Here is a 23,126-nt window from a genome sequence, read left to right on the forward strand (position 1 = left end):
TTCCACTTTTGCTTTCTACTTTTCTATCATTTCCATTTTTGTCTCTCTCACTCAGGTTCCTATCCTCCTGCCAGTCTGGTTTAAATCCTTCACCCATTGCATCAGAGGACCCTTACAATAATATTGGTCCTGGTCTGACTTAGGTGCAACCCATTCAGCTTGTACAGGCCTGTTTTTCACCAGAATTGGTGCTAATGTCTCAAAATTTAAATCCCTCCCTCCTACACCATCCACCCAGCCACACGTTCGTTCGGTGTATTTTCCAATTCCTGATCTCACTAGCATGTGGCAGTGGGAATAATCCTGATACTCCTACATTTGAGCTCCTGCTTTTTAATTTATTTCCTGGTCCCCAAATTCTGCTTGCAGGATCTCATCCCTATTGTAACATATCTTTGGTACCTGCCTCCCTCTTTAGAATGTCCTGAAGATGCTTAGTGACATCCTTCACCCTGGCACCAAGCAGGCAAAAGCCATCTTGGTGCTGTTTCCTTATGATCAAATCCCCTATCACCCGTTGCTATTCCACTCTTTTCTTTCATTTAACCCTCCTCCCCAGTGTAGTTTCACCATTCCAGGCGCTATGGACTTGTTTTGCACTGCATTCTCCTGAGAAACCACTTCCCCTAGTAATATACAAAACTGAAAACCTACTGAAGAGGGACATAGCCCCAGGGCACTCCTCCATTACCTGCCTGGCTGGTGTTGTGACCACCTCACTGTAGAATGCAATGCCCACACAGATCTCAACTTGTGGATACTCCATAATGACTCCAGCCACTGCCTGAGATCCGATATGCGGATTTCCAGGAGCCTCAGCTGGAGAACCCACTTGTGGTCACCCTTGACAATGGAATCATTCCTCACTTCCCATATTGCACAGGAAAAGCATTCCACTGGGTCAAGCTGTCTTGTCATCATTGACTCTTGAATTACTCCATTTCCATTTACTTCCCGAAGTTTAAGGAGTATTAACTGTATTCCGGAGACCTTGCCTTCACCCATTATCATTGGGTCCTCACACCTCACCTGCTCCAAGGGCAATTAAGAGTCAAGCATATTGTTGTGGGTCTGGAGTCACATGTAGACCAGACCAGGTAAGGATGGCATTTTCCTTTCCCAAGGAACATTAGTGAACCAGCTGGATTTTTCCAACAATTGACAATGGATTCATGGTCATAATTGAACTCTTACTTCCAAACTATTTTTTCCATCCGCCATGGTGGGATTCGAACCCAGGTTCCCAGAACATTAGCTGGGTCTCTAGATTAACAGTCCAGCAACAGTACCACTAGGCCACTGCCTTCCCTTTAAACAAAGGTCCTTCAGAATTCGAATTTTTTAATAAGATCATCCCTCATTCTTCTGAACTGTAGAGAGGATGCACCCAACTTATTCAGTCTCTAATCACAGCACAAGATCCTCCTCCCAGAACCCAAGCCAGTTAGTATTTGCTATATTACTTCAAGTCAAATACGTCCTTCCTAACACAGAATACACCAGATTTGGTCTCACCAAAGCTCTGTACAAATACAGCAAGATTTATTTCTCTTTGTAAAAACCAAAAGATTTTTTAAATCAGGAACAAAAACAAAAGTCGCTGGAAAAGCTCAGCAGGTCTGACAACATCTGTGAGGAGACATCAGAGTTAACATTGTGACAACATCTGTGAGGAGACATCAGAGTTAACATTTCAGAACAAGTGACCTGCTGAGCTTTTCCAGCAACTTCTGTTTTTGTTACTTCTCCTGTATTCCTACACCCATGCAATAAAAGCAACACATCATTCAAGGAACATTTTACATTTTCCTAATGTAGGGGCAAACACAAGGCACAAACTTGGAACAGGAAGCCACATGCTGGTGGGGAGGTTGATGGCAGCATTGAGGAAGGGCTGCAAAAGGAAATGGTACCCAAATGATTTAAAGTGTTTTATTCTTTTCTGATTCAATACAGGCATTGTGCAGTTAGAATGCAACCATGGACTGCAACCAAATCATTGGAGATAATTAATTTAAAATGGAAGTTTGGGGCACTCTCACATGGGGTATGCTGACAATACCACGTGTCTTGGCGATTCCCAACCTCAAATTTCTGTACCATCCCCATATTATCTGCATTCTAAAATCTTTGAATTCATAAAATAAATTCAACTGTATCATTCTCTCTTGAACTACCTCCAGAGTTCCAAGCCAATTAGTTATCTAGGGCTGTTTCAAAGATGAGTTACCTTAAAATGTGAAAAATTTTCTAAGAATGGCTTAATATTCCTTACTAGATTGGAATTAACTGGCCATTCATAAAAATGAACTGTGAAATATAAATAGTCAAGACAAAAAGCACCTTAGAAATAATTTACAGTCATATTCAGACTTTCCTCATGCTAATGAAGGATGTTTAAGAAACATAAGAAAATGAAGCTGCCAACCTAAGCGCAGCAAATTTCCAAAACAACAATGATACCAGTCATCAGATAACCTGCTAATGTCAGGCGAACTCTAGAAGGAAAACGGAAGAACTGTCCTGGCCTCCTTTAGTTTTACATCTCACCTGACAGATAGCACTCACAGAACTGCAACAAGATGTCATCCCAGATAATAAGCTCATGTCTGTGCAGTTGAACTTGACACGCTGACTCAAAAGCAAGAGTGCTTGCCATCATCGAGCGAAGTCTTGAAATTCATTGTGTGCACATTTGCTATTCCTACGTGGCATTTTGCACAGATCTGTCATTATGAACTAACTAGGATGAGAAGGCTTGTCAGCTGATAAACAAAACAGGACGGGATTGGTGCCGAAATAGCTTATGTTCCTAAGAATGTTTAATGTTCCTAACTACCACTTCAGAATTCAGTAAGGCCTTAACAAGTCAATTACAGAATAATATTCCCTTGCTTCAAAATGATGAGAGCATCTTCACTTGAAAATACCCAGCGGCAAATGTTAAAAACAGGATGATTCATATTTGGTTCATATTTGTTAAGAAATAGGAGCATCATGCTACCACTTATGTCTGCTCTGGCTGATCCTGGGCCTTTTTTAAAAAAATGGGAACTAACTAACAAACTATTGTATTTTGTCTGGGCATGCTGACATCTGGCTCAACATTAAATGTAGATGACATTTCCAGAGTAGTTTTGTTACTTAGTCACTGTATTTTTGATTTGAGTTAACAGTCCAGTGGGTTTCCTTTCTCACGTGTATGAAATTTGTGAAACTGGAACCATTCAAGCAGTATGCAAGGGAAGTTTCTTTTTGAATACCAATAGAAAGAATAAACATTGCAGGAAATGAGCTCAGATACTGAAGCATAAATCAACCACAAAAACAAAGTGAAATATCCTGCATTTAGCAAAAATATTAAGTTTATGATCAACTTTATGGAGGCAATCATCAAATAACTTTGATGCAGCTATCAATGATTTCTCTTTTAGTCTTGTCCACAGCATAAAGCATGAATGACTCGGCAATAATTGATAATCTCAGAGATTATGGAGAAAAGGAAATAGAGCACAGAAAAATTCAGACCTTAAGCAACTGCAGCAACATTACTCAGTCACAAGAGTGCTAGCTACAGATCCTTGATTGCAAAAGAGATCCTATCTCTGACACTATCCATTTAATAGATATTGGCAAGGGGGTCTTCATTTGGTGCACATTTGACATATAGGTTCTGGCATATTTCTAAGATTACTGCATAACTAAGTATAGTTTTATCTGGTGCAAATTTGTCTTGCTGTTCTACACACCAACTCCTTTCATAGGCAGTTATCCAGAGAAACAACAGAAACATACACATCTGGGGCCCACTTCTTCAAATAGGAGGCACACTCCTTCAAAAAGAACGGGGACAGCTGGTCAGGTAGAAATATCAAGCATTCAGAGAATGGAGGTAGCAACCTGAAACATTATACAAATATTTCTTTTAAAATTGTGACCAAAGGTTCAATAATAGTACAGCCTTATTCGAATTATAACAGTAAATGGTATAGGAATTAGCTTTCACAGGTCTCTAATTTCTAATCGAGTTAATATTCCCAGACAATGGTCTATCTGAAAATCTACATAAAAGTCCCAGAATGCCAACTATTCTATACACTATAACATGGGATGTGTTGCAGTTCACCTGCCCAATTGTACAACAAAACTCAATCAAGAAGGTTGGAGCAAAAGTCTGCCATTTGTCTGCACATGTTCAGTTTATCAGGCTGTGCAATCATTCCATTTTTGAGAGTCTGATAATGGCAGAAGCCAGTTTGCATTCAGTTAGCAGGTGACTTTAAGTGTGTAGCTGCAACTTGGCAGGAAAATGTTAGGAACATTTGGCATTCCAACAATTATGCAAAAACTCTGCATTTGCCTGGCGACGTAAGCTTCAATTCCAGTTAGCACATTAGAAATATTTTGAACTGTGGTTTCTCAAGAGTCCAACAATTCCAACAAGCACCAAGAACATTTTTGTTTTAAGGATAACGTGATGCCAACACAAATATACAGCCATATTCCAAGCCTAGGATCTACTTCCTCCACCACCAATGTTCAGTTGCAGCACTGTATACGATCTACAAGATACTCTGCAGAAATTCACTGAAGATTCTTAGACAGACTTTCCAAACCCATAACCACTTCCAAACAGAAGGACAAGGGCAGCAGATACAGGGCCACCTGCAACACCACCACCTGCAAGTTCCCCTCCAAGCCACTCACCATCCTGATTTAGAAATATATCGCCGTTTCTTCACTGTGCAGGGTCAAAATCTTGCTATTCCCTGCCTAACAGCACTGTGAGTCAACCGACAGCACATGGACTGTCAAGAAGGCAGCTCACCATCACCTTCTAAAGGGCAATAAATGCTGGCCAGCCAACGATACCCATGTCCCAGGGTGAATTAAACAAATATATGCAAGGCAACCTGGCCAAAAGGGTCCTACACTTCACTGCTTCTGAGATAAGATCAGAGCTTGGTCCTGATCAGAGCCCAATTCCTCTGTATCACTTTGCATTGATAGTACAATAATTGAATTGTTAAAAATATTTGCAAACTTGAAGAGAGAGATCTGGAAAAATTCTGCATGAAAACAACCCTAGCTTATGTTACATCTCAATACTGTCAGTCACTTACTGCAGGTTCTGAACGAACATGTGACTGAAGTCTTGGAACACCAATTTCACTTGTTACCAAAGAGGATTTAAGCTACTGCCAGTTACAGGCACTCTACTCTTCCCTAGATATCTTGGAACAATGTAAAGAGAAGAGACAACAGACACTGCAATTTGCATTAGAGATATAAATGCTACTCAAGGTTTAAAATAGGAAAATTGGTCTGACTGAGTTTTAATTCCAAATGTAACTGTTTGTTCCTGTATTCCAGTGGGTAAACAGAGTCATGTCATACAGTTGGACATGCAGAGTAAAGCCAGCATCATGCAATGGCCAAACTCTCAAGATTATTGAGGTTTCAGTGTGTTTGGAGGAGGAGGATGTGCAGTAGAATTGAAGTCCAAAGATATTCAAATTCAACAGTTTGCTGATCTAATATTTTCTTGTAAAACTGAGTATATTTTAGATTCAAACCCTGATACCAATTAGAAGAAGAGTTATCATGTGATGGCATTAATTTGAAAATGATTAATGATAATACAATAACGGTCAAACATTGCAAATATAATCAAATATCAATGATTAAAATTTTCTGGCAGGTAAAAGTAATCACACTCTATTCAGAATAGACTAATACAATCATTGGACAATTAATTCACATATGGTCAATACCTGAATTAATCAATTCACAGAAGATAATATATCACCATAGAAAGTTTGTTAGTTGGTTTAGCCAAGAAGGTTGGCCCACACATGAAATATACAGTTCAAGACCATTTCAGATTGATAGCTTAAGTGCCAGAGATTGGTGGGATACAAATCTGCTTAATGGTCTGTGCAGAGACCCACACTGTACTTTGGAATTAATGCCGCAGCCTTCTGGCCTTGCTAGATTAGCCTCCTTCTTCAAAATCCTCCAAAACAAACCACATATATTCACACTATTTCTCTTAATCATTCCAAGCTCATTGCCCTGCCTTTGTTTAGGTGCAACTCCTCCTTGCTGGAATCATTTGGGATATCTTGCTGTGTTTCATATTTTTATATTGTCACAACTTACTCGGCTTTGTGGTAGAAATTAAGCCCCACCTTTCCTGGAATTGTGTACTGATGTTGTCAAACCATCTGACTGACAGATTAAAAGAAAACACCTAGATTCTGTACTTAACAAGAAAATACCTGTTTATTATGAACAGATTGCCTTTTGCCAATGACAAATTAGAAGTTATGAATTGATTTCTTATAACCCTGCGACTTAAATTCTACCACTTCTTAAAATCTTCCTTAAAGTCACAGATAGACAAATAACGTCACAGACAAGACATGCTTATTATGGGTAGAAAAAGAAAAAAAAACACAGAAACACAATTTGACAACATCAGTTTGGGAAAGGCTGAATAGACTGGGCCTATTTTCCCTGGAGCTTTAGGGCCTGAGGGATGACCTTACAGAGGTTTATAAAATCATGAGGGTCATGGATAGGGTGAATAGCCAAGGTCTTTTTACTAGGGTGGGGAGTCCAAAACTAGAGGACATAGATTTAAGGTGAGAGGGGAAAGATTTAAAAAAGGACCTGACTGGTAACTTTTTCACGCAGAGGGTGGTGCATGTTCGAATGGGCTGCCACAGGAATTGGTGGAGGCTGTTACAATTATAACATTTAAAAGGCATCTGAATGGGTACATGAATAATGGTTTAGAGGGATATGAGCCAAATGCTGGCAAATGGTACTAGGTTAGATTGGGATGTCTGGTCAGCGAGGACAAGTTGGACCAAAAGGTCTGCTTCTGTGCTGCATGACCTGATGACTCTATGTTAAAAGGGAAGAATGGTAAAATTAAGGCCTTATCAGTTCACCATGGTGCTTAACTGAAACCTTGGGTCTGATTCAGATACAGACATGGAAAGTCCCATGTTTGTAGGAGTATTAGGAGCCTAGCTCCTGTCCCTCCCCACGAACACAGCCTCACAGGATAGTCAGAGCTCTGGCCCAACAAAAACATTTTGAAAAACTGAGCACTGGATTGAAATGTTACATTTCTATTAGAAGTTCGTTAATGGGACATAAGTGTCACTGGCTAAGTCAGCATTTATTGCCCATCCATAACTGTCCAGTGCTGTTACATTTATATGAATGTGTTGTCACCAGCATCATCTCCTTTGTACAAATGCTGAACTGAGTGAAGTCTGCATCCACATAGAACAAGAGATTTTAGCAGAAATACGGTTTAATGCTGGAGGTGGTGAAGGTTGTTGGGTAGGGTGGGATTGTCCAGTTCAACCAATTCACTAGATGGTTACCGTTGGATCACATTAATGATAACTGCATGGGATTTGATCTCTCAATTCCACCACCACCATCCCCATGCAGGCTGGAGCCTACTTTACACCTTATAAAACATGAGAGTTTAGATTACAAGTTAATGAGTTAGCTATATAAACGTACATCCCCCAACTTCACTCTTATGCTTCAACTTGGTAAGAGGCTTGAGATTAATGAAGCAGCCAGCCTTTTAGGAGAGGCAAGATTAAATTATATCTCCAACTAACGTCAATTGGAAAATGTTGCCTGCAGTTGGTATTTAAATAAGGGGGCTTTATCAGTTTTTGTGGACTCAAGTATCAGATTACTTTGAACAAAACTGGGATGTATGTTTTGAGAAGGCTAGGTCCACATATGGTCCAAAGAGCATTCCTTAAAGAGACTGCTGTGTTAAAATGATATCCAGCCAATTTGTCAAGAATGAAACTAGACATGACCACTTTTCTTGACAATTTTCTTAATTTCTCAATGCAGCATCACATATGCCTGCCTTCAACTGAACATCCTTTTGATTCAGCAGTCTCTCCTTCCGAGGCTTTTAATTGCAAATGCTCTTTGCTTGTGTATCTTAATAGCATAATTAACATACCATGAAAACACACCAGGAAACAAAGAATTAGCTACACAAACATAAAGGAGTTTAATTTTTGAAGGTAAAGTAATTATTGCTAAAGAAATAGATGTCTGACATTAGCTGTGTAACTGCTAACAGTTTCTTTGCCAGAAACAATCAAAAACAGCACCTTAGTAAACCATACAAGCAAAAAATACTGCTGAATGAAAAGGAAATGCTTGCATTTGTGTGGTTACTCGTGTTTTTGAGAGATAATTCAACAGACTTCACATCGAGATACTTTCAAAATGTGGGGAATATTCTCAGGCAGCAATGGTGACCCACATTTATATACAAAGATTCCAGCAACAGCAGCTCCTAAAACAAGTTAGCAAGTGATTCACCCTCAGTGATTCATAATGGAATAATGCAATGGAGACCTTTGCAGTCCTTCCAAAAAAGGTACTGCTTCTTCTAAAGAATGATGTCTACAACAATGCAGCACTCTTCACACATCCTGGTTTAGGGTCAAAACCTTCAATGTTGGACTTAGTAAAACCAATTAAACCACATTAAAACTGTTTCAAAATAGATAAATTAACAGCTTTATATATTACCTAAATTCCTTCCCTGGAACAGAATTTGACATAAAGCACCTCAAGCCTGTTGTGTCACTTGGCAAGATCTTGGTTGGTCCATTCACACCCCCATATTGCTTAAATCCTCTGCAGACTTGTCAAATGTCACGTGTTGGAGCATTCAGATATTAGTTTCAGACTCTGAGATGCACTTTGATCGTTAAGTTTGCTGGACAGGATTTTCAGGCCCTGCTGGGTTTTAAACCCAAGGAGATATAACCATAAAATGGTATGCATGCCAGTTTCCCAACCTCACTCCCAAGTAATTTTACTGAGACAAGTTCAGGACAAACAGGGCTACCCACCTGCATGAAGTGTATAGCCAGTTAAGCTTGTTTAGACCCTTGCCAAGCAAAATTAAAAGAGGTCAGCTAAAATACTCTAGTTAGGTGGACACCCAGCAGCAGATCATTGGACAAGCCTCCAGACCATCACTGTCTGTCTGGATACCAGATCAGCCAGATGACGGTTGCCCTGTAGAGGGATTTCCCCTCCACCTCACGGTAATAGCCTGACCTTTTTTTTTAATTTGAAGTTTTAAAACAGATCAGAGTGCAGCTATGGGCAAGCATCCTCTCATTTACCTACCATCTGTTGCACCTGCTGCTCCTCTCAGGTTAGAAGGCCTCTGTTTAACCCTCCATTTTTGAGAGCTCATCCATCATTTTTTACTGGACAGGGAGCCTGTTTCCAGGCTAATTAAGGGGGAGTTCTCCAGGGCTCTTAAGAGGGTGCCTGAAAACCACAATGAGTGGCTGCTCCCACTTGGTGAAGGACAATTCACAACCTGCCTGGTCGATGGTAATCCCCAGGATGTTGATGGTGGTCAATTCAGTGATGGTGATGCCATTGAATGCCACGGAGCAGTGGCCAGATTATCTCTTACTTGTGATAGTTATTGTCTGGCATTTGTGTGGTGTGAACATTACATGTCACTTTTCATCCCAGCCTGGATATTATCCAGGTCTTGTTGCATTTGAACATGGTCTGCTTCAGAATCTGAGGAGTCGCAAATGATGCTGAACATGTGCAATTATCGGTGAACATTCCCAGTTCTGGCCTTATGATGGAAGAAAGGTCATTGATGAAGCAGCTGAAGATGATTGGGCCTAGGACAACACCTGAGGAACTCCTGCAGAGATGTCCTGGAGCTGAGATGACCAACCTCCAACAGTCACAACCATCTTCCTACGTGCCAAGTATGACTCCAATCAGCAGACAGTTTTCTCTCTGATTTCCATTGATTCCAATTTAGATAGGGTTCCCTGATGCCACACATGGTCAATGTTGCTCCACCTCACCTCTGGAATGGATTTATTTTGTCCATGTTTGAGCCAAGGCTGTAATGAGGGTCAGGAGCTGAGTGGCCCTGGCAGAATCGGAACTGGACATCATTGAGCAGGTTATTGCTGAGCAGCTGCCTTTTGATAGCATTGTTGATAACACTCCCTCACTTTACTGATGATCAAGAGAAGACTGACAGAGAGGTAATTGGCCAGATTGGATTTGTACTGTTTTTTGTGGACATGACATATCTGGGCAATTTTCCACATTGTAGGGTAGATGACAGTGTTGTTGTTGACTGGAACAGCTTGACAAGGGATGCAACAGAAGTCTTTAGTACTACTGCTGGAATGCTGTCAGGGCCCACAAACTCTGCAGTTTCCAGTGCGCCCAGCTACTTTCTGATATCACGGTGAGTGAATCAAACTGGCTGAAGACTGGTATCTGTGATGTCAGGGACCACTGGAGGGTGCTGAGATGAATCATCTATTCAGCACTTCTGGCTGAAAATAGTTGGGATTGCAAATACACAAGTGATGTGTATCCTGATTTACGGGAAATACATATAGTGAATACTATACATCAGAAAGTGGGCCTACGTATTTCTCAAGTTTCAGTTCCAAGATACAAGTATGACAAACACTCTTGCAGGCATTAGGCAACTAATACTACTTGTGTATTCCTCATGGACGTGAAGACTTACATAGTCAGTGAGGTTATTCTCGCAGCCTCCAAATGGCTGCAGTATGATAGGCAAGATGCACATGCTTATAACAAGCTTGCAGTATGTTGTAGTAATTGAAACAAGATCAGCCAGCCATCATAGGAGTTCCCTAACTGGGGATGTTAATCTGGTCCAATCAGGGAACCCTAGCTGACACAAATAAATAGAAGTGTCAGAGATTCTGTTCACTCTGAGAATGCCAGACCAGTGTCAAGCACCATGCATGTGTAAATAAAGCGTGACTTGGTGACAGGACACCAGCCTCTGTACAGTCATTTCACATGTGATCTGTCATATTGGCAGCCAAACATTTTTAATAATTAGTGTACTGAAGCCCATGTTAGAAACAGACATTAGTCCTTTACAATCGCAAATCAGGCTGAAAGATTAGTTTGCCCTGAGATAGTTACCACTCAACCATCACACTGTTGTAACCTCTCAGACTGGTTGCCTCATCCATCCTCCAATCATTCCCTCATGCTTGAACAGGTGAGCAGGGAACAGCAGATATTTTGGAAATTGCTCCGTACAAAACTGGCCACCAGACGCAAAATAAATGTTTGCCTGTCAAGCATGAGAAAACAGGCAGCAAGAAGTAATCACACCAGTCTATTTTATGGGTATAATAGAGCAGAGTGAATGTTTAAACTCCAACTGCTGCTTTCTATTCATCCCACTGCAATAAAATAAATCCCATGCTGAAGAAACATTAACTGAACAGCCATACAACTGAACAGATAACAGGTTAATTGACACTGGGGAATGGTACCCAAGTGAACAAAATAGATCAATGTCAAAAGCACTAAATTCTCTATTTAAACCACCAATTTTAACCGTCCTGCATTAAAGCTAATGTACAGAAAAGTACTCACTTTTATAATATGATCTGTGAAAACACTGCAAGAAAACAGCAGCAACAGGCAACAGACTTCATTGAAATGAATTATAAGTTTTCATCTGAGTTTGTTTAAACTGTCATACGTTTTTGACTAAGCTGCTTTTTCTTCAAAGATTGGTTTGGAAATATTTAATTTGATTTTTTTGCTGAAGTATCTTCTATGAAAATTCAAATCATAAAGAATTTATTTTAGCCAGCGTTGATATTCAATCTCCATGAATTAGAAATTGATCCTTTTTCAGGGGTATGGAAAAAGAGGTAAGTGGGTGGCAGTATTACAAACTTGCACTTACAATTTACTGCAACAGCAAAGGCAGCTTTCTAATTCTCGTGCAAACACCCTGAGACTCAAGTTTTCCAACTTCTTGGTAAATTCTGTACATAGAAGCTTGAACACTTTAAAAATTTTCCTTTAGAAAGCCCTGGGGGTTTCTATTCAGCTAATGAGAGGCAATGCCCTTGTACAGAGTTTGCCTAGCTCAAAACTAAAATTAGATATTGTGTGCTCAATTAGGAGATCACTTGATAAATGGAAACGTCAGTAGTACAAACCACGATACCAGCTCTGTAAAAAGCGGAAATGTTTCTACCTGAATGTGGTGCAGCTGCCATGGCCATTTCACACGTCTGTTTGCATTCTGCCATCAGCTCCTTAATAAGTTCCTGCTTATACAAAGGCTCTGTGACATCACTGCATTCATCTTACAGGCGATACTAGTCAATCACTGAGCCACTCATCTACCTCAGTCCCAAGAGCACAAGACAAAATCAAACACGCATATTTAATAAATTAAATGAGGCATGTTATTGGAAACCTGATCATTTTCCAAAGCTGCCATTTTTTTTGTGAACACAAAGGCAAAGAACTTAAGAACTCAAGAACTTAATCAAATAGTGAATTATCTCCAATACTCCTTCTCAGAGATTTTTAACATCGAGATTTCAATATCACACAGATGAAAATAATATTATCCATGATCATTCTGAGTTCACAAGGAAACAAAGCAAAACCATGACTTTCTCTAAGTACCCATGACAGATCCAGGATCAACTGTGAGATGCCTTTGAGAGCAAAGAGAAGAGATAGGGACAGAGGTTATTATTTGTCAATTGTGATCTGGTCTCCCTTCATCAGCTATCGGGCAACATAGCTCTGTGATGCTGCTGTCAGAATAAGGGGAGCTACTTTTAGCAACAGAAGTTACCAAGGACCTGTTGTAATACATCCTAGGATATTAAAGGAAGTAGCTACAGAAATAGTGGATGCCCTGGTAGTAATCTTCGAAGAATCCTCAGATTGTGGAGAAGTCCTAGACAATTGGAAAACTGCTGATATAAAACCTCTTTGTATAAAGGGAAGGAGACAAAAAAAGGTAGCTATAGACAAGTTCAATTTATGTTTGTTATTGAGAAGAGATTAGAGTCTATTATACAGGACATAATACAGAGCATTTAGAAATAGATAATATGATTATGCGGAGTCAGCATGCCTTCGCAACAGGGAAATCATGTCTGGAAAATTTACCCAAATTCTTTGTGGAGTTAACAAGCAAGACAGATAAAGGGGAAGCAGTGGATGTCGTACATTGGTTTTTCAGAAGGTATTTGATAAAGTACCACACAATAACACAAGATCCCACAGTGCTGGTGACAACATATTAGCATGAATAGAGGATTGGCTAACTATAAAAATGGGGCGCATGGTGGTTCAGTGGTTAGCATTGCTGCCTAACAGCTCCAGGGACCCAGGTTCAATTCCAGTCTCGGGTGACTGTCTGTGTGAAGTTTGCACATTCTCTCCAGGCCTGTGTGGGTTTACTCTATCTGCTACAGTTTCCTCCCACAGTCCAAAGATGTGCAGGTCAGGCAGATTGGCCATGGGCAACGCAGGCTTACAGTGATAGGGTACAGGGTGGGTCTGGCTGGGATGCTCTTCACAGGGTGGGCGTGGACTCAATGGGCCAAACAGCCTGCTTGCACTGTAAGGATTCTATGACTTTATTATAATAGAAGACAGAGTTGGGCATCTACCAAATGCACAAAAACTTGGCAGATGGAAATAGAATGTGGGAAATATAAGGTTATGCCCTTCACCAGGAAGAGAAGAGTTGATTATTATTAAAATGGGGAAAGCTGCAGAGGGATTTGGGGTCCATGTGCATGAATTACAAAAGCTAGCATCCAGGTTCAGCAGGTAATAGGCAAGGCGAATAGACTGTAGGCCTTTATGACAAAGGGAATGGTGTATAAAAATAGGGATGTCTTGCCAATACAATAGAAAACACTCATCAGACCACAGCTGGAACATTGTAAACAGCTATGGTCCTATCTAAGGAAAGGCATTGATTGTAGAAGGATTACTAGGATGATCCCAAGTATGAGGGAATTTGTTTATGAGAAGAGTTAAGTAGATTGGGCTTGTACTCATTGGGAGATTAGATGAATGAGAGGAGACCTTATTAAAATGTACAAGATTCTTAGGGGGTTGGTAGGGTAGGTGCAGAAAGATTGTTCCCTCGTGCGGAAGTCTTGGACCAGATGGCAGAATCTCAGAGTAAGGACTCACTTATTTAAGTCAGAAATGAGGAGGACTCTGTTTTTCTCTCAAAGGATAGGGAATTTGTGGAATTCTTTCCCGCAGAGGCCTGTTGAGGCTGGGTAATTAAGAATATTCAAGGCTGAGAAAGACTTTTAATCAGTAAGGGCATCGAGGGTTATGGGGAAAAGGCAGGAAATGGAGTTCAGGACTATCAGGTCATGATCTAATTGAATGGTGGAGCAGAATCTGTGGATTAAACGAGCTACTTTTACTCCAATGCTCATACAGCCTTATACCAGTTTACCCTGGAAAGCACTGCAGTGAATGGCTTAAGTGAAATTTGGTGATGTACTTAATGCAAGGATAAAGGCACTTAAAATCTTTCATTCAAATGTTGGTACCAATTCATTTGCAATAAAAGACAATCTTAATCTCAAGGAATTGGTCAGAGCATTGACTATAGGAGTTGGGACATCATGTTGCAGTTGTACAATGTTTAATGTGAGAGGAGAAATATTTAAAGGGAACTGGGGCGGGGTGGGGTTCTGTATTCTTCAGTTTTCTATATTTTTTTTTTCAGATTTCCAACAGCTTTAATATTTTGCTTTTGCATCCAATATGGGTAGACTACGCTCAAGATCAGTCCTTCAGTTTTCTAGTCAATGCAGCAGCACTTGCAGAGTTGCAATGACCCTACTGCAAATCCTGATTGGCCATTTATTTGCATGTGTCTTTCAACATTAATTTATCACATGCAAACTATTTGAACTTTAAACAGCGTATGTTCTATCCTTCATATATATTATACTGTTGGAAACTGCTTATCGACTTCACATATGTATCAAATACAAAGGTAAAAAAGTCCTTAAAGATAATTAATTCAAAAGAGAAGTGATTTTTTTTTACAAATTGTAAAATATTTCTACAGCGACAAACACACCAAAGAGGGTGCCCTTAATTTTAAACAAAATATTCCAAACTGAACACAAGGTTTGATCTCTGTCAAGGTGCTGATCACTGCAATAAAAGCATTTTCATTGGCTCAGAATCCCGGAACAGGGAAGTGGGGGTGGGTCGGGGAGAATGCAAACATGAAAGAAAATTGCCATGATTCACTCTCCCAATCATTACTCAGTGCATTACTCTAATGGAGAATGCATACACATCAGTGCCGTTTGTATAGAATAGGTTTAGTCACAAACATGGATGTTTAAAGCATGATCTGCATGTCAGGCTCAGCTATGAATGTGGATGTTTAAGATACAATCTGTAATGGCTTATTTCAAAGCAATTTCTGCATACACAACAACCATTTACAATGATAATCATACAAAGACTGCAAGAACTCACAGGAGACGTTTTCAGAAAATGCTTTCGCACTTTGGAGCCACACAAAAAAAAAATTCCAAACTAATTGTAAAGATTACTGCATGTGAAGAAGGTAATTTGGCTGACCTAATTCACCCTTTGAAAGAAACAGACTCCAACATAGCATTTAACCATTTCCTTCATGGTTCAAGAAATATCCTGAAGTTACGTACAGAAAAGGAATTTCAATTCTAGTATGGTTTTATGGTTGTTGTGATATCAACCGATTATGCAACATGATCATAAATAAAATTAAATAACCAGATAAAAGTAAACTAAAGGAAAATTTATGAAAAGATTCTTCAAACTAACTTATACTTAGCTGCATTCTGTTGTGTTGTCACCAAACTTCAGTTATCTTTATGTACACTTTCATTTTCCTTAAATCTCTGTCTTACGTCTAGTTTTCTGTTATATTTTCCATAGTCCATGTCTTAATTTAATTCCTTTCCTAAGTCCTCCTAAGAACTCATGCATCTCTATTACCGTTTAAAATTTTTTTAAGTATGAGGATTTGTCAATATGTTGGCAGTCTTAACATCCCGTGCCAGCTTAAGTATTTATTCTGGAAATGGCTGAAATTTTAACACTAATTTATGGCACATTGTTAACACGGTAGGCTACCACTTTTTTCTCTAAAACTGACCATGAAAAGTTATTGTTCCCTATAATCACTAAGATCACTCAATAACTCACCTTCTGATCCCCAAAGTCTGTCCATCATCTGCAAGGCACAAGTTAGGAGCGTGATGGAATGCTTCCCACTTGCATGGATGGGTGCTGCTCCAACACTCAAGAAGCTTGGCATCATCCAGAACAAAGCAGCCCATTTGATTGGCACCATACCAACAATCATCCACTCCCTTCACCACTCAATAGCAACAGTGTGTATCAACTACAAGATGAACTGCAGAAATTCAAAGACCCTCAGACAGCACCCCCCAAAACCAAGACCACTTCCATCTGGACGGACGAGAGCAGCAGATACATGGGAACAGTTCTGAGGAAGGGTCACCGGACCCGAAACGATAATTCTGTTTTCTCCTCCACAGATGCTGCCAGACCTGCTGAGCTTTTCCAGCAACTTTGTTTTTGTTCCTGATTTACAGCATCCACAGTTTTTTTGGTTTTTATGCAGTAAAGGTATGCTTGTAATCTGATCCACATAAGAATGTCCACTGGTGTGGATCAATCCTCCCTTGTTAAGTAGGAATAAATGGCTAAACACGCAAATAGAGTCATATCTTTACAGGATAAAGTAACTGGCATAGATCTTGACTTTGTCCAAGAGTGTGAAATGCGTAATTACTAGTCAACAGTCTTCATAAATCTCTACCTCTAAATGACATAAAAAATAAGGGAGATGTCAAACAGATTACTGGCTTGCTTTCACAAATGTCATACTAATACACTAGGTCAAGATCTACACCCAGTAAAAGATCTATTTATATTCTTCCTGAAAAACAACAGCATAATTATTTGCGATAACAAAGTGTGGAGCTGGAGGAACACAGCAGGCCAGGCAGCATAAGAGGAACAGGAAAGCTGACGTTTCGGGAAGGGTCCTGACCCGAAACATCAGCTTTCCTTTTCCTCTGATGCTGCCTGGCCTGCTACGTTCCTCCAGTTCCACACTTCGTTATCTCCGACTCCAGCATTTGTAGTTCTCGCTATCTCAGCATAATTACATATTTATTTCAATTCACTTAGGTTTTAACACAATAGACACACACAGACACATAAAAACACGGACTGGAAGCAGGAGTAGGCCATTTGTCCCTTTGAGCCTTCACTGCCATAATTTAGTGAAAAAATTGCATTAACAGTTGGGAGTTCTAAGATGGAAACAATATAGTAAAAACGGAGAAAATCAGCCAGTACAAAACTAACAAGGAAAACTGCAAAACCCCACCAGCAAAACAAAAATGTGTCAGCATTTAAAATTAGACATGACATCGTGGACGTTGGGATTTACAATTCACTAACAGCTTTACAAATAAGAAAAATTCCATGAACAGTGCAATTTGTCGTTTGGTTATTTGCTTCACCTTTACCTGAATGGATAGCTGAAGAGCATCTTCAACTTTCGTTTGAGAATAGATAGCTCGAATGAGCATTATTTGATGCTATAAAGTCACAATGATGGTGTGTGATGTCATAATGGTCTCCAATACACTGCCAGGGAGACGAAAGGTATCATCCAGTGTGTTGGATTCACAAATTTAAAAGTGCCATAATTTAAAAAAAAATTTTAAGTCACTCATAGCAACCATACCCAGTGCTTGGATTTGACAGTACAGTGCCATACTGTTCCAAGTTCCAGTCCAACAAAGCCACAAAAGCAGTTAGACGATGGAATTCGCAGCCACAAACCATTACTGAACAATAAGTGCTCTTTTAAAAGGGAATTGGATCATTGGTTTCAGCAAAAAGGAATATCTATGGGTGTGGAGACACATAGTAAACCTGAATTCAAGTAGTCAGCATGTGCAAACAAAGAATCATAGCAAATGTGTCAAGCAGCAGAATTCTGTGACATAACCTTCTATGATTCAAATACTTCCAGACTCAAAACATCCTCCTTCATTCAAATACAAGCCTCCCTCCATGACTACAGAAACTAATTGACCTGAGCTGTCTGATAAAGTGTCCAATTTAATACAGTATGTATTCGGTTTATTGTGTCAGATTTACTCTGAAAATATGTAAATGCAATACAAGACTGAGCGTCACTGAATATCATCAACACTATATACAAGTACAATTCTGGGCAGTAAAACATCATTCAGCATACACTCAGGAAAATCTCAACTCTAATCCTTAATTTTTATTGAGCTATAGATTTCAGCTAGATATGGTATTCAGCAACAGAATCTCTGGGTTATGTGGAATTAAATCAGCTGGAGTTTACATTCTTGATCATTATCAAGGAACAGGATAATCAATTTCAAAGTTTATGTTCTCCCACACTTGAAAAGTCTGTTTACACTGAGTCTAAGTTCAAAGTTGAAGTCAGTGTACCCAGTTGCAATGGCATGACACCGTAACTCACAATCAACCCCTTCAAGATAGAAAGAGGCAAAATTGGCAGAAACATGGCAAAGACTGAAAGGGCTTTCCCATTTATTTTGTGGAACATCTTCTTACCTTTCTGATTGGTCGAGGATGATGGACCATGTGCATGTTCCATCCGCAGGGATCCATGCAACTGGAAATCCTTCTTTTGTTTATACTTTGAAAGCCATAGAAATTGAGGTGGGAATCCTCTAGAGACAGTTTGGTTGAGTAACTCTGTAAGAAACAAAAACCTGAGTGATGCACTGGATACCCTTTCAGTCTCGATTGTTAGGCATTTTGCCCAGTAAAAGTGAAATTTTATATTCTGCACATATATCATGCCCAGGTTCTCCAGTACTTTGCAATAACTTGAAGATTACTGGATTAGTAGAAATCCAGATGAATCTGGAAACAAAAGTTCAATTTCCATCAACAGGGAAATTTAAATTCAAATAATTAAATAAAAAGATCATCTCAGTAATGGTGCCCAGATTGCTGTAAAAGCACACTTGGTTTATTCATGTCTTTTCAGGAAGGAAATATGCTGTCTTTACTCAATTCTGGTTTACATATGACTGTGGATCAACAGTAAGATGGTTTATTTTACCTGCCCTTCAGAAGAGTCCAGTAGGCCAATGTGTTGCATTTAAGAAAATGGTTCACCTGCATTATGCAGGACCCCTGCTGTATGAGCTGTTCCCAGAGACAAACCAAGGTCAGCATCATCCTGTGCTGGAAGACTATTAACTGATGAAAAAAAATTCTTCAGTCTGAATTAAATCTATTAGTCTTCCAATACAAAATCCCACCAACAAACAAGTGCTGCACTATCACATGCACAAAGGTCCAGGTCAAACATGCAAAGGATGCAATAAACGGTCATAAAGGTTCAACAGGGAAAGGCAACTCTCCAAGCGCTTTGGACATCGCATCCTGAGGGCGAGGAATGTGTAATCCTCAGGCTACACAGACCAGAGAATATCCGACATGAAATGCAAAGGAACAACGTGAATTGTTCTGGAACCTATTATTACAAGTGCAGTGATGTAATTTATGTACTGAATTGAAAAAAATGGATCTGTAATGCACTCAGTCAGATTTGAACTGTTAGGAATGCACCTTTCAAATTATGTGAGAAAAGAATATATTTGGGAGAAAAAGGCAACTCGCCACCATCTTTGCACAGGTAATTATGGATGTGCTGTTACATAGCAACTGGCAATTTTTCTACTGCATAATTTAAATTTGGAAACAAAACTTAATAATCCAGTTCTGAGGGAAGGTCACCAGACCCGAAACGTTATCGCTGATTTTTCTTCACAGATGCTGCCAGACCTGCTGAGTTTTTCCAGCAACTTCTGTTTTTGTTCCTTAATAATCCAAGTTTATTAACTTTTGAACACTTTCTCAAGTGGCCACTTCATGGATAAATATGGCCAATCATTGCTTCTCATGCTCGAGGCCAGAACACTAGAGTTGCAGAATATGAAACTGGATAATGATGGAGTAATTGATTGCTATCCTGTGCTTCTGCCTGCAATATTGATTGATAATAAATATTTAGTTTCTTGCCTCTCAGAGGGAAATTCTTTTCATTGGCTTTTTGGTGCAATCCAAGATACCTAAAAACATTAAAAACTCTTTGCTTGCCTGCTCATTGCACCTCAAAAGTTGAAGGTGTGATTACCGAACACGTCCACATCATTTTAAAATCACATTAATTGTCTAAGACTAAAAATCAGCACAGACAAGATCTGCTGATTGCAGAAGTCGGTCTTGGAGACTGCATTCTCCTTGTTCAAAAACAGACAGCTAATCTTAATGGAATAGTTTCACTAATGGTGGTCACACTCTGCATCTGGGTCAGGAAAGTGACCTATTTGACAACTGAGCCAACACAGTTTGGTTAACATACCTGCATTTGAATATCACATGCATGCACTTTCAAGCAGAAAACTTCTGGATGGAAAGCAGAAGCAAAAACCACAGTAAATCCCTCCATAATCTATGAATACTGAGGCCAACTGTTAATGTTGATATCAGATCATTCAGCAGAGAGCTGGAAATAAGTCTACAGCTTTCATTGTATTTGCACATTACCAGTCACATGAATTTCTAGGGTTCATGGAAGAAGCACTATTAAATAGATCCAAATTGATTCAAGCAGTTTTTCTTGAATTTAGTGAACTGCTGGATACCAGACACTATTTACTGTTGCCACTTTCAATTAACATACTTCCCTCAGTCTGTGTGATAAACAGCACAGCTAGGAACTTAGAATGCTGCTTCGGTGGTAACTACAATCAAGGTAGCTATATAGATGTGGACGACAAGAGCAGGTCAGAGATTGGGAATCCAGTGGTGAATAGCACAACTCCTTACTCCTCAAATCCACTCCATTATCCACAAAGTACAAGTCAGGACTGTGCTGGAAAACTCTCAACTTGCCTGGACATTGAACTCCAAGAACTCTCAAGAGGCTTGACATTATCCAAGATAAAGCAGTCCGCTTGGCTGGTATCCCATTCACCAACTTCACTCCCTCCACCACTGACACACAATGGCAACAGTGTGTACGACATACAAGGCTTCTTTAACAGCATTTTCCAAACCATAAACTCTACCACAGCGAAAAATAAAGGCTGCAGAGGTATGGGAACTTTCCAAGCCACACACTATTCTGACTTGGAACAATATCATTCACAGTCTTGCATCAAAATTCTGAAACTCCATTCAGCACCATGTAGACTGTGGCAATTCAAAGCTCACCAATTTCTCAAGGGCAATCAGGGATGGGCAACAAATACTAGCTGGCCAGCAGCATTTACATTCCATGAACAAAAAGTAGTATTAACCCTTTTAACGATTTTGAAATTATGTCGCAGACACACTCATCTTGTCTCTGAAGACAGTAGCAGCAAATATTGTCAACTGTTCATGCATTATCATGTGCCAGCCAGAATTAATTACAAGTTATTTGACAATGCTGGGAAAGAACGTACAGTTTAATACTATTTCCACTATCCCAACAGTGATTAGGGTAATTTTCCTTCCACAATTAACGTAATAACCCCATACTTCAGCCAAAAACACACATAAGTCAGCAGCTGAACAGTGGTGAAACCTGGCACTTTTATTGTTCACTTCAGCAAGTACCACAACAACCAACACATTCAGCCGTAAACTGTGGAACATCAGAACAGCAGGTGAACATTTAGCCCTTTCCCAATTCAACAAGATCATGGTTATCTGTCACCTAACTCCATATACCTATTTTACCTACCCTGGGTTTTGGGGTGGCACAGTGGCTCAGTGGTTATCACTGCTGCCTCACAGTGCCAGGGACCTGGGTTTGATTCCACCCTTGGGCAACTGTCTGTGTGGAGTTTGTACATTTTCCCTGTGTCTGCATGGGTTTCTACCGGGTGCTCCGGTTTCCTCCCACAGTCCAAAGATGTGCAGGCTAGGTGGATTGGCCATGCTAAATTGCCCGTAGTGTTCAGGGATGTGTAGATTAGGTGGGTTATAGGGGGATGGGTCTGGGTGGGATGCTCTGAGGGTAAGTATGGACTTGTTGGGCTGAAGGGCCTGTTTCCACACTGTAGGGATTCTATGAAATTCTATGTGGTTAACAAAAATCTACCGATGTCAGACTCAAAACTAACAAGTAATAGAGCATCAGCTGCTGTTTGTGGCAAATATAGTGTAAAGGGCACGGTGCATGACAGTCACAGAGATGCTCAAGAACTTCTGTGTTACTGACAGTGTGTCTGATGGGTTAATTCAGTTTCCTCACAAAGGCCAACCACAAGACAGAAACATACTGGGTATATGCGACCAAAGATTTTTGCTACAAATCAGCCTCAAGGCACCCATAAATGCAGAGCATTCAACAGCAAGTCTTACTGTTGATAGATGGGTGTATAGTGGATACATTCTCCAAATGTGTAGTCCACATAATGCTACCTGTGCAACAAACAAACAAACAAACATGCTGCATTTCAAACTAGTTAATACCAATACTCACCTCTGCCATTTTTGTGTTCCTTATACATTTGAGACACTTTCTGTGCAATATAACAATTCTTAGACAGTAGAGTTGCTCCTTGTTTAGTTAGAGGCTAAAAGAATGCACTTTTGGGTAAAGCTTGAGGGAATCATCAGTGCTTGAATAAGCATGAGAAAATATCACCAGCATAATACCACCTCGGACACCGTGAGAGCTGTGAAAATCTAACTGGCTGCAGCATGCAACTACATCACCAAATTGCAGCAGAACTCTCCCCTGGGGGAGGGGAGAGGGAAGTACAAACCCGTTACAATCACAATTCAAATTACTTCAGACTCCTGCTCTAAACGAGGAACTGAATTCAATATTCTAAACAAATTAAGTGCAAAAGAGATATAATATCCTAATCATGGTCACTTTACATCTATGACTGATTTGAAGTAAAATATGCAGAACAAACTTCTTCAACATTACATTTTAAAGGAGCCTGTTTTTGTACTAGAGATAACAAGGTGTAGAACTGGATGAACACAGCAGGCCAAGCCGCATCAGAGGAGCAGGAAGGCTGATGTTTCGGGCCTAGACCCTTCTTCAGAAATGGGGGAGGGGAAGGGGGTTCTGAAATAAATAG

General features: G+C 39.9%; 1 protein-coding gene across 2 annotated transcripts in view; it reads right to left on the reverse strand.

Moving 5' to 3' along the window:
• Nucleotides 1-23,126, reverse strand: part of inpp5b (inositol polyphosphate-5-phosphatase B) — a 244,184-nt gene that overhangs the window by 91,487 nt on the left and 129,571 nt on the right. Inside the window, exon 5 of one of the 2 annotated variants that reach the window (XM_048613275.1) lies at nucleotides 18,577-18,720. In XM_048613275.1, coding sequence (XP_048469232.1) covers nucleotides 18,577-18,720 — 144 coding nt within the window. Of the gene's footprint in view, nucleotides 1-12,112; nucleotides 12,177-18,576; nucleotides 18,721-23,126 lie in introns of those variants that run through there. The other variant, XM_020513305.2, reaches the window with a different exon arrangement.

This window comes from Rhincodon typus, chromosome 27 (genome assembly GCF_021869965.1).
Source record: "Rhincodon typus isolate 14 chromosome 27, sRhiTyp1.1, whole genome shotgun sequence".
In the NCBI taxonomy this organism is placed as follows: Eukaryota; Metazoa; Chordata; class Chondrichthyes; order Orectolobiformes; family Rhincodontidae; genus Rhincodon; species Rhincodon typus.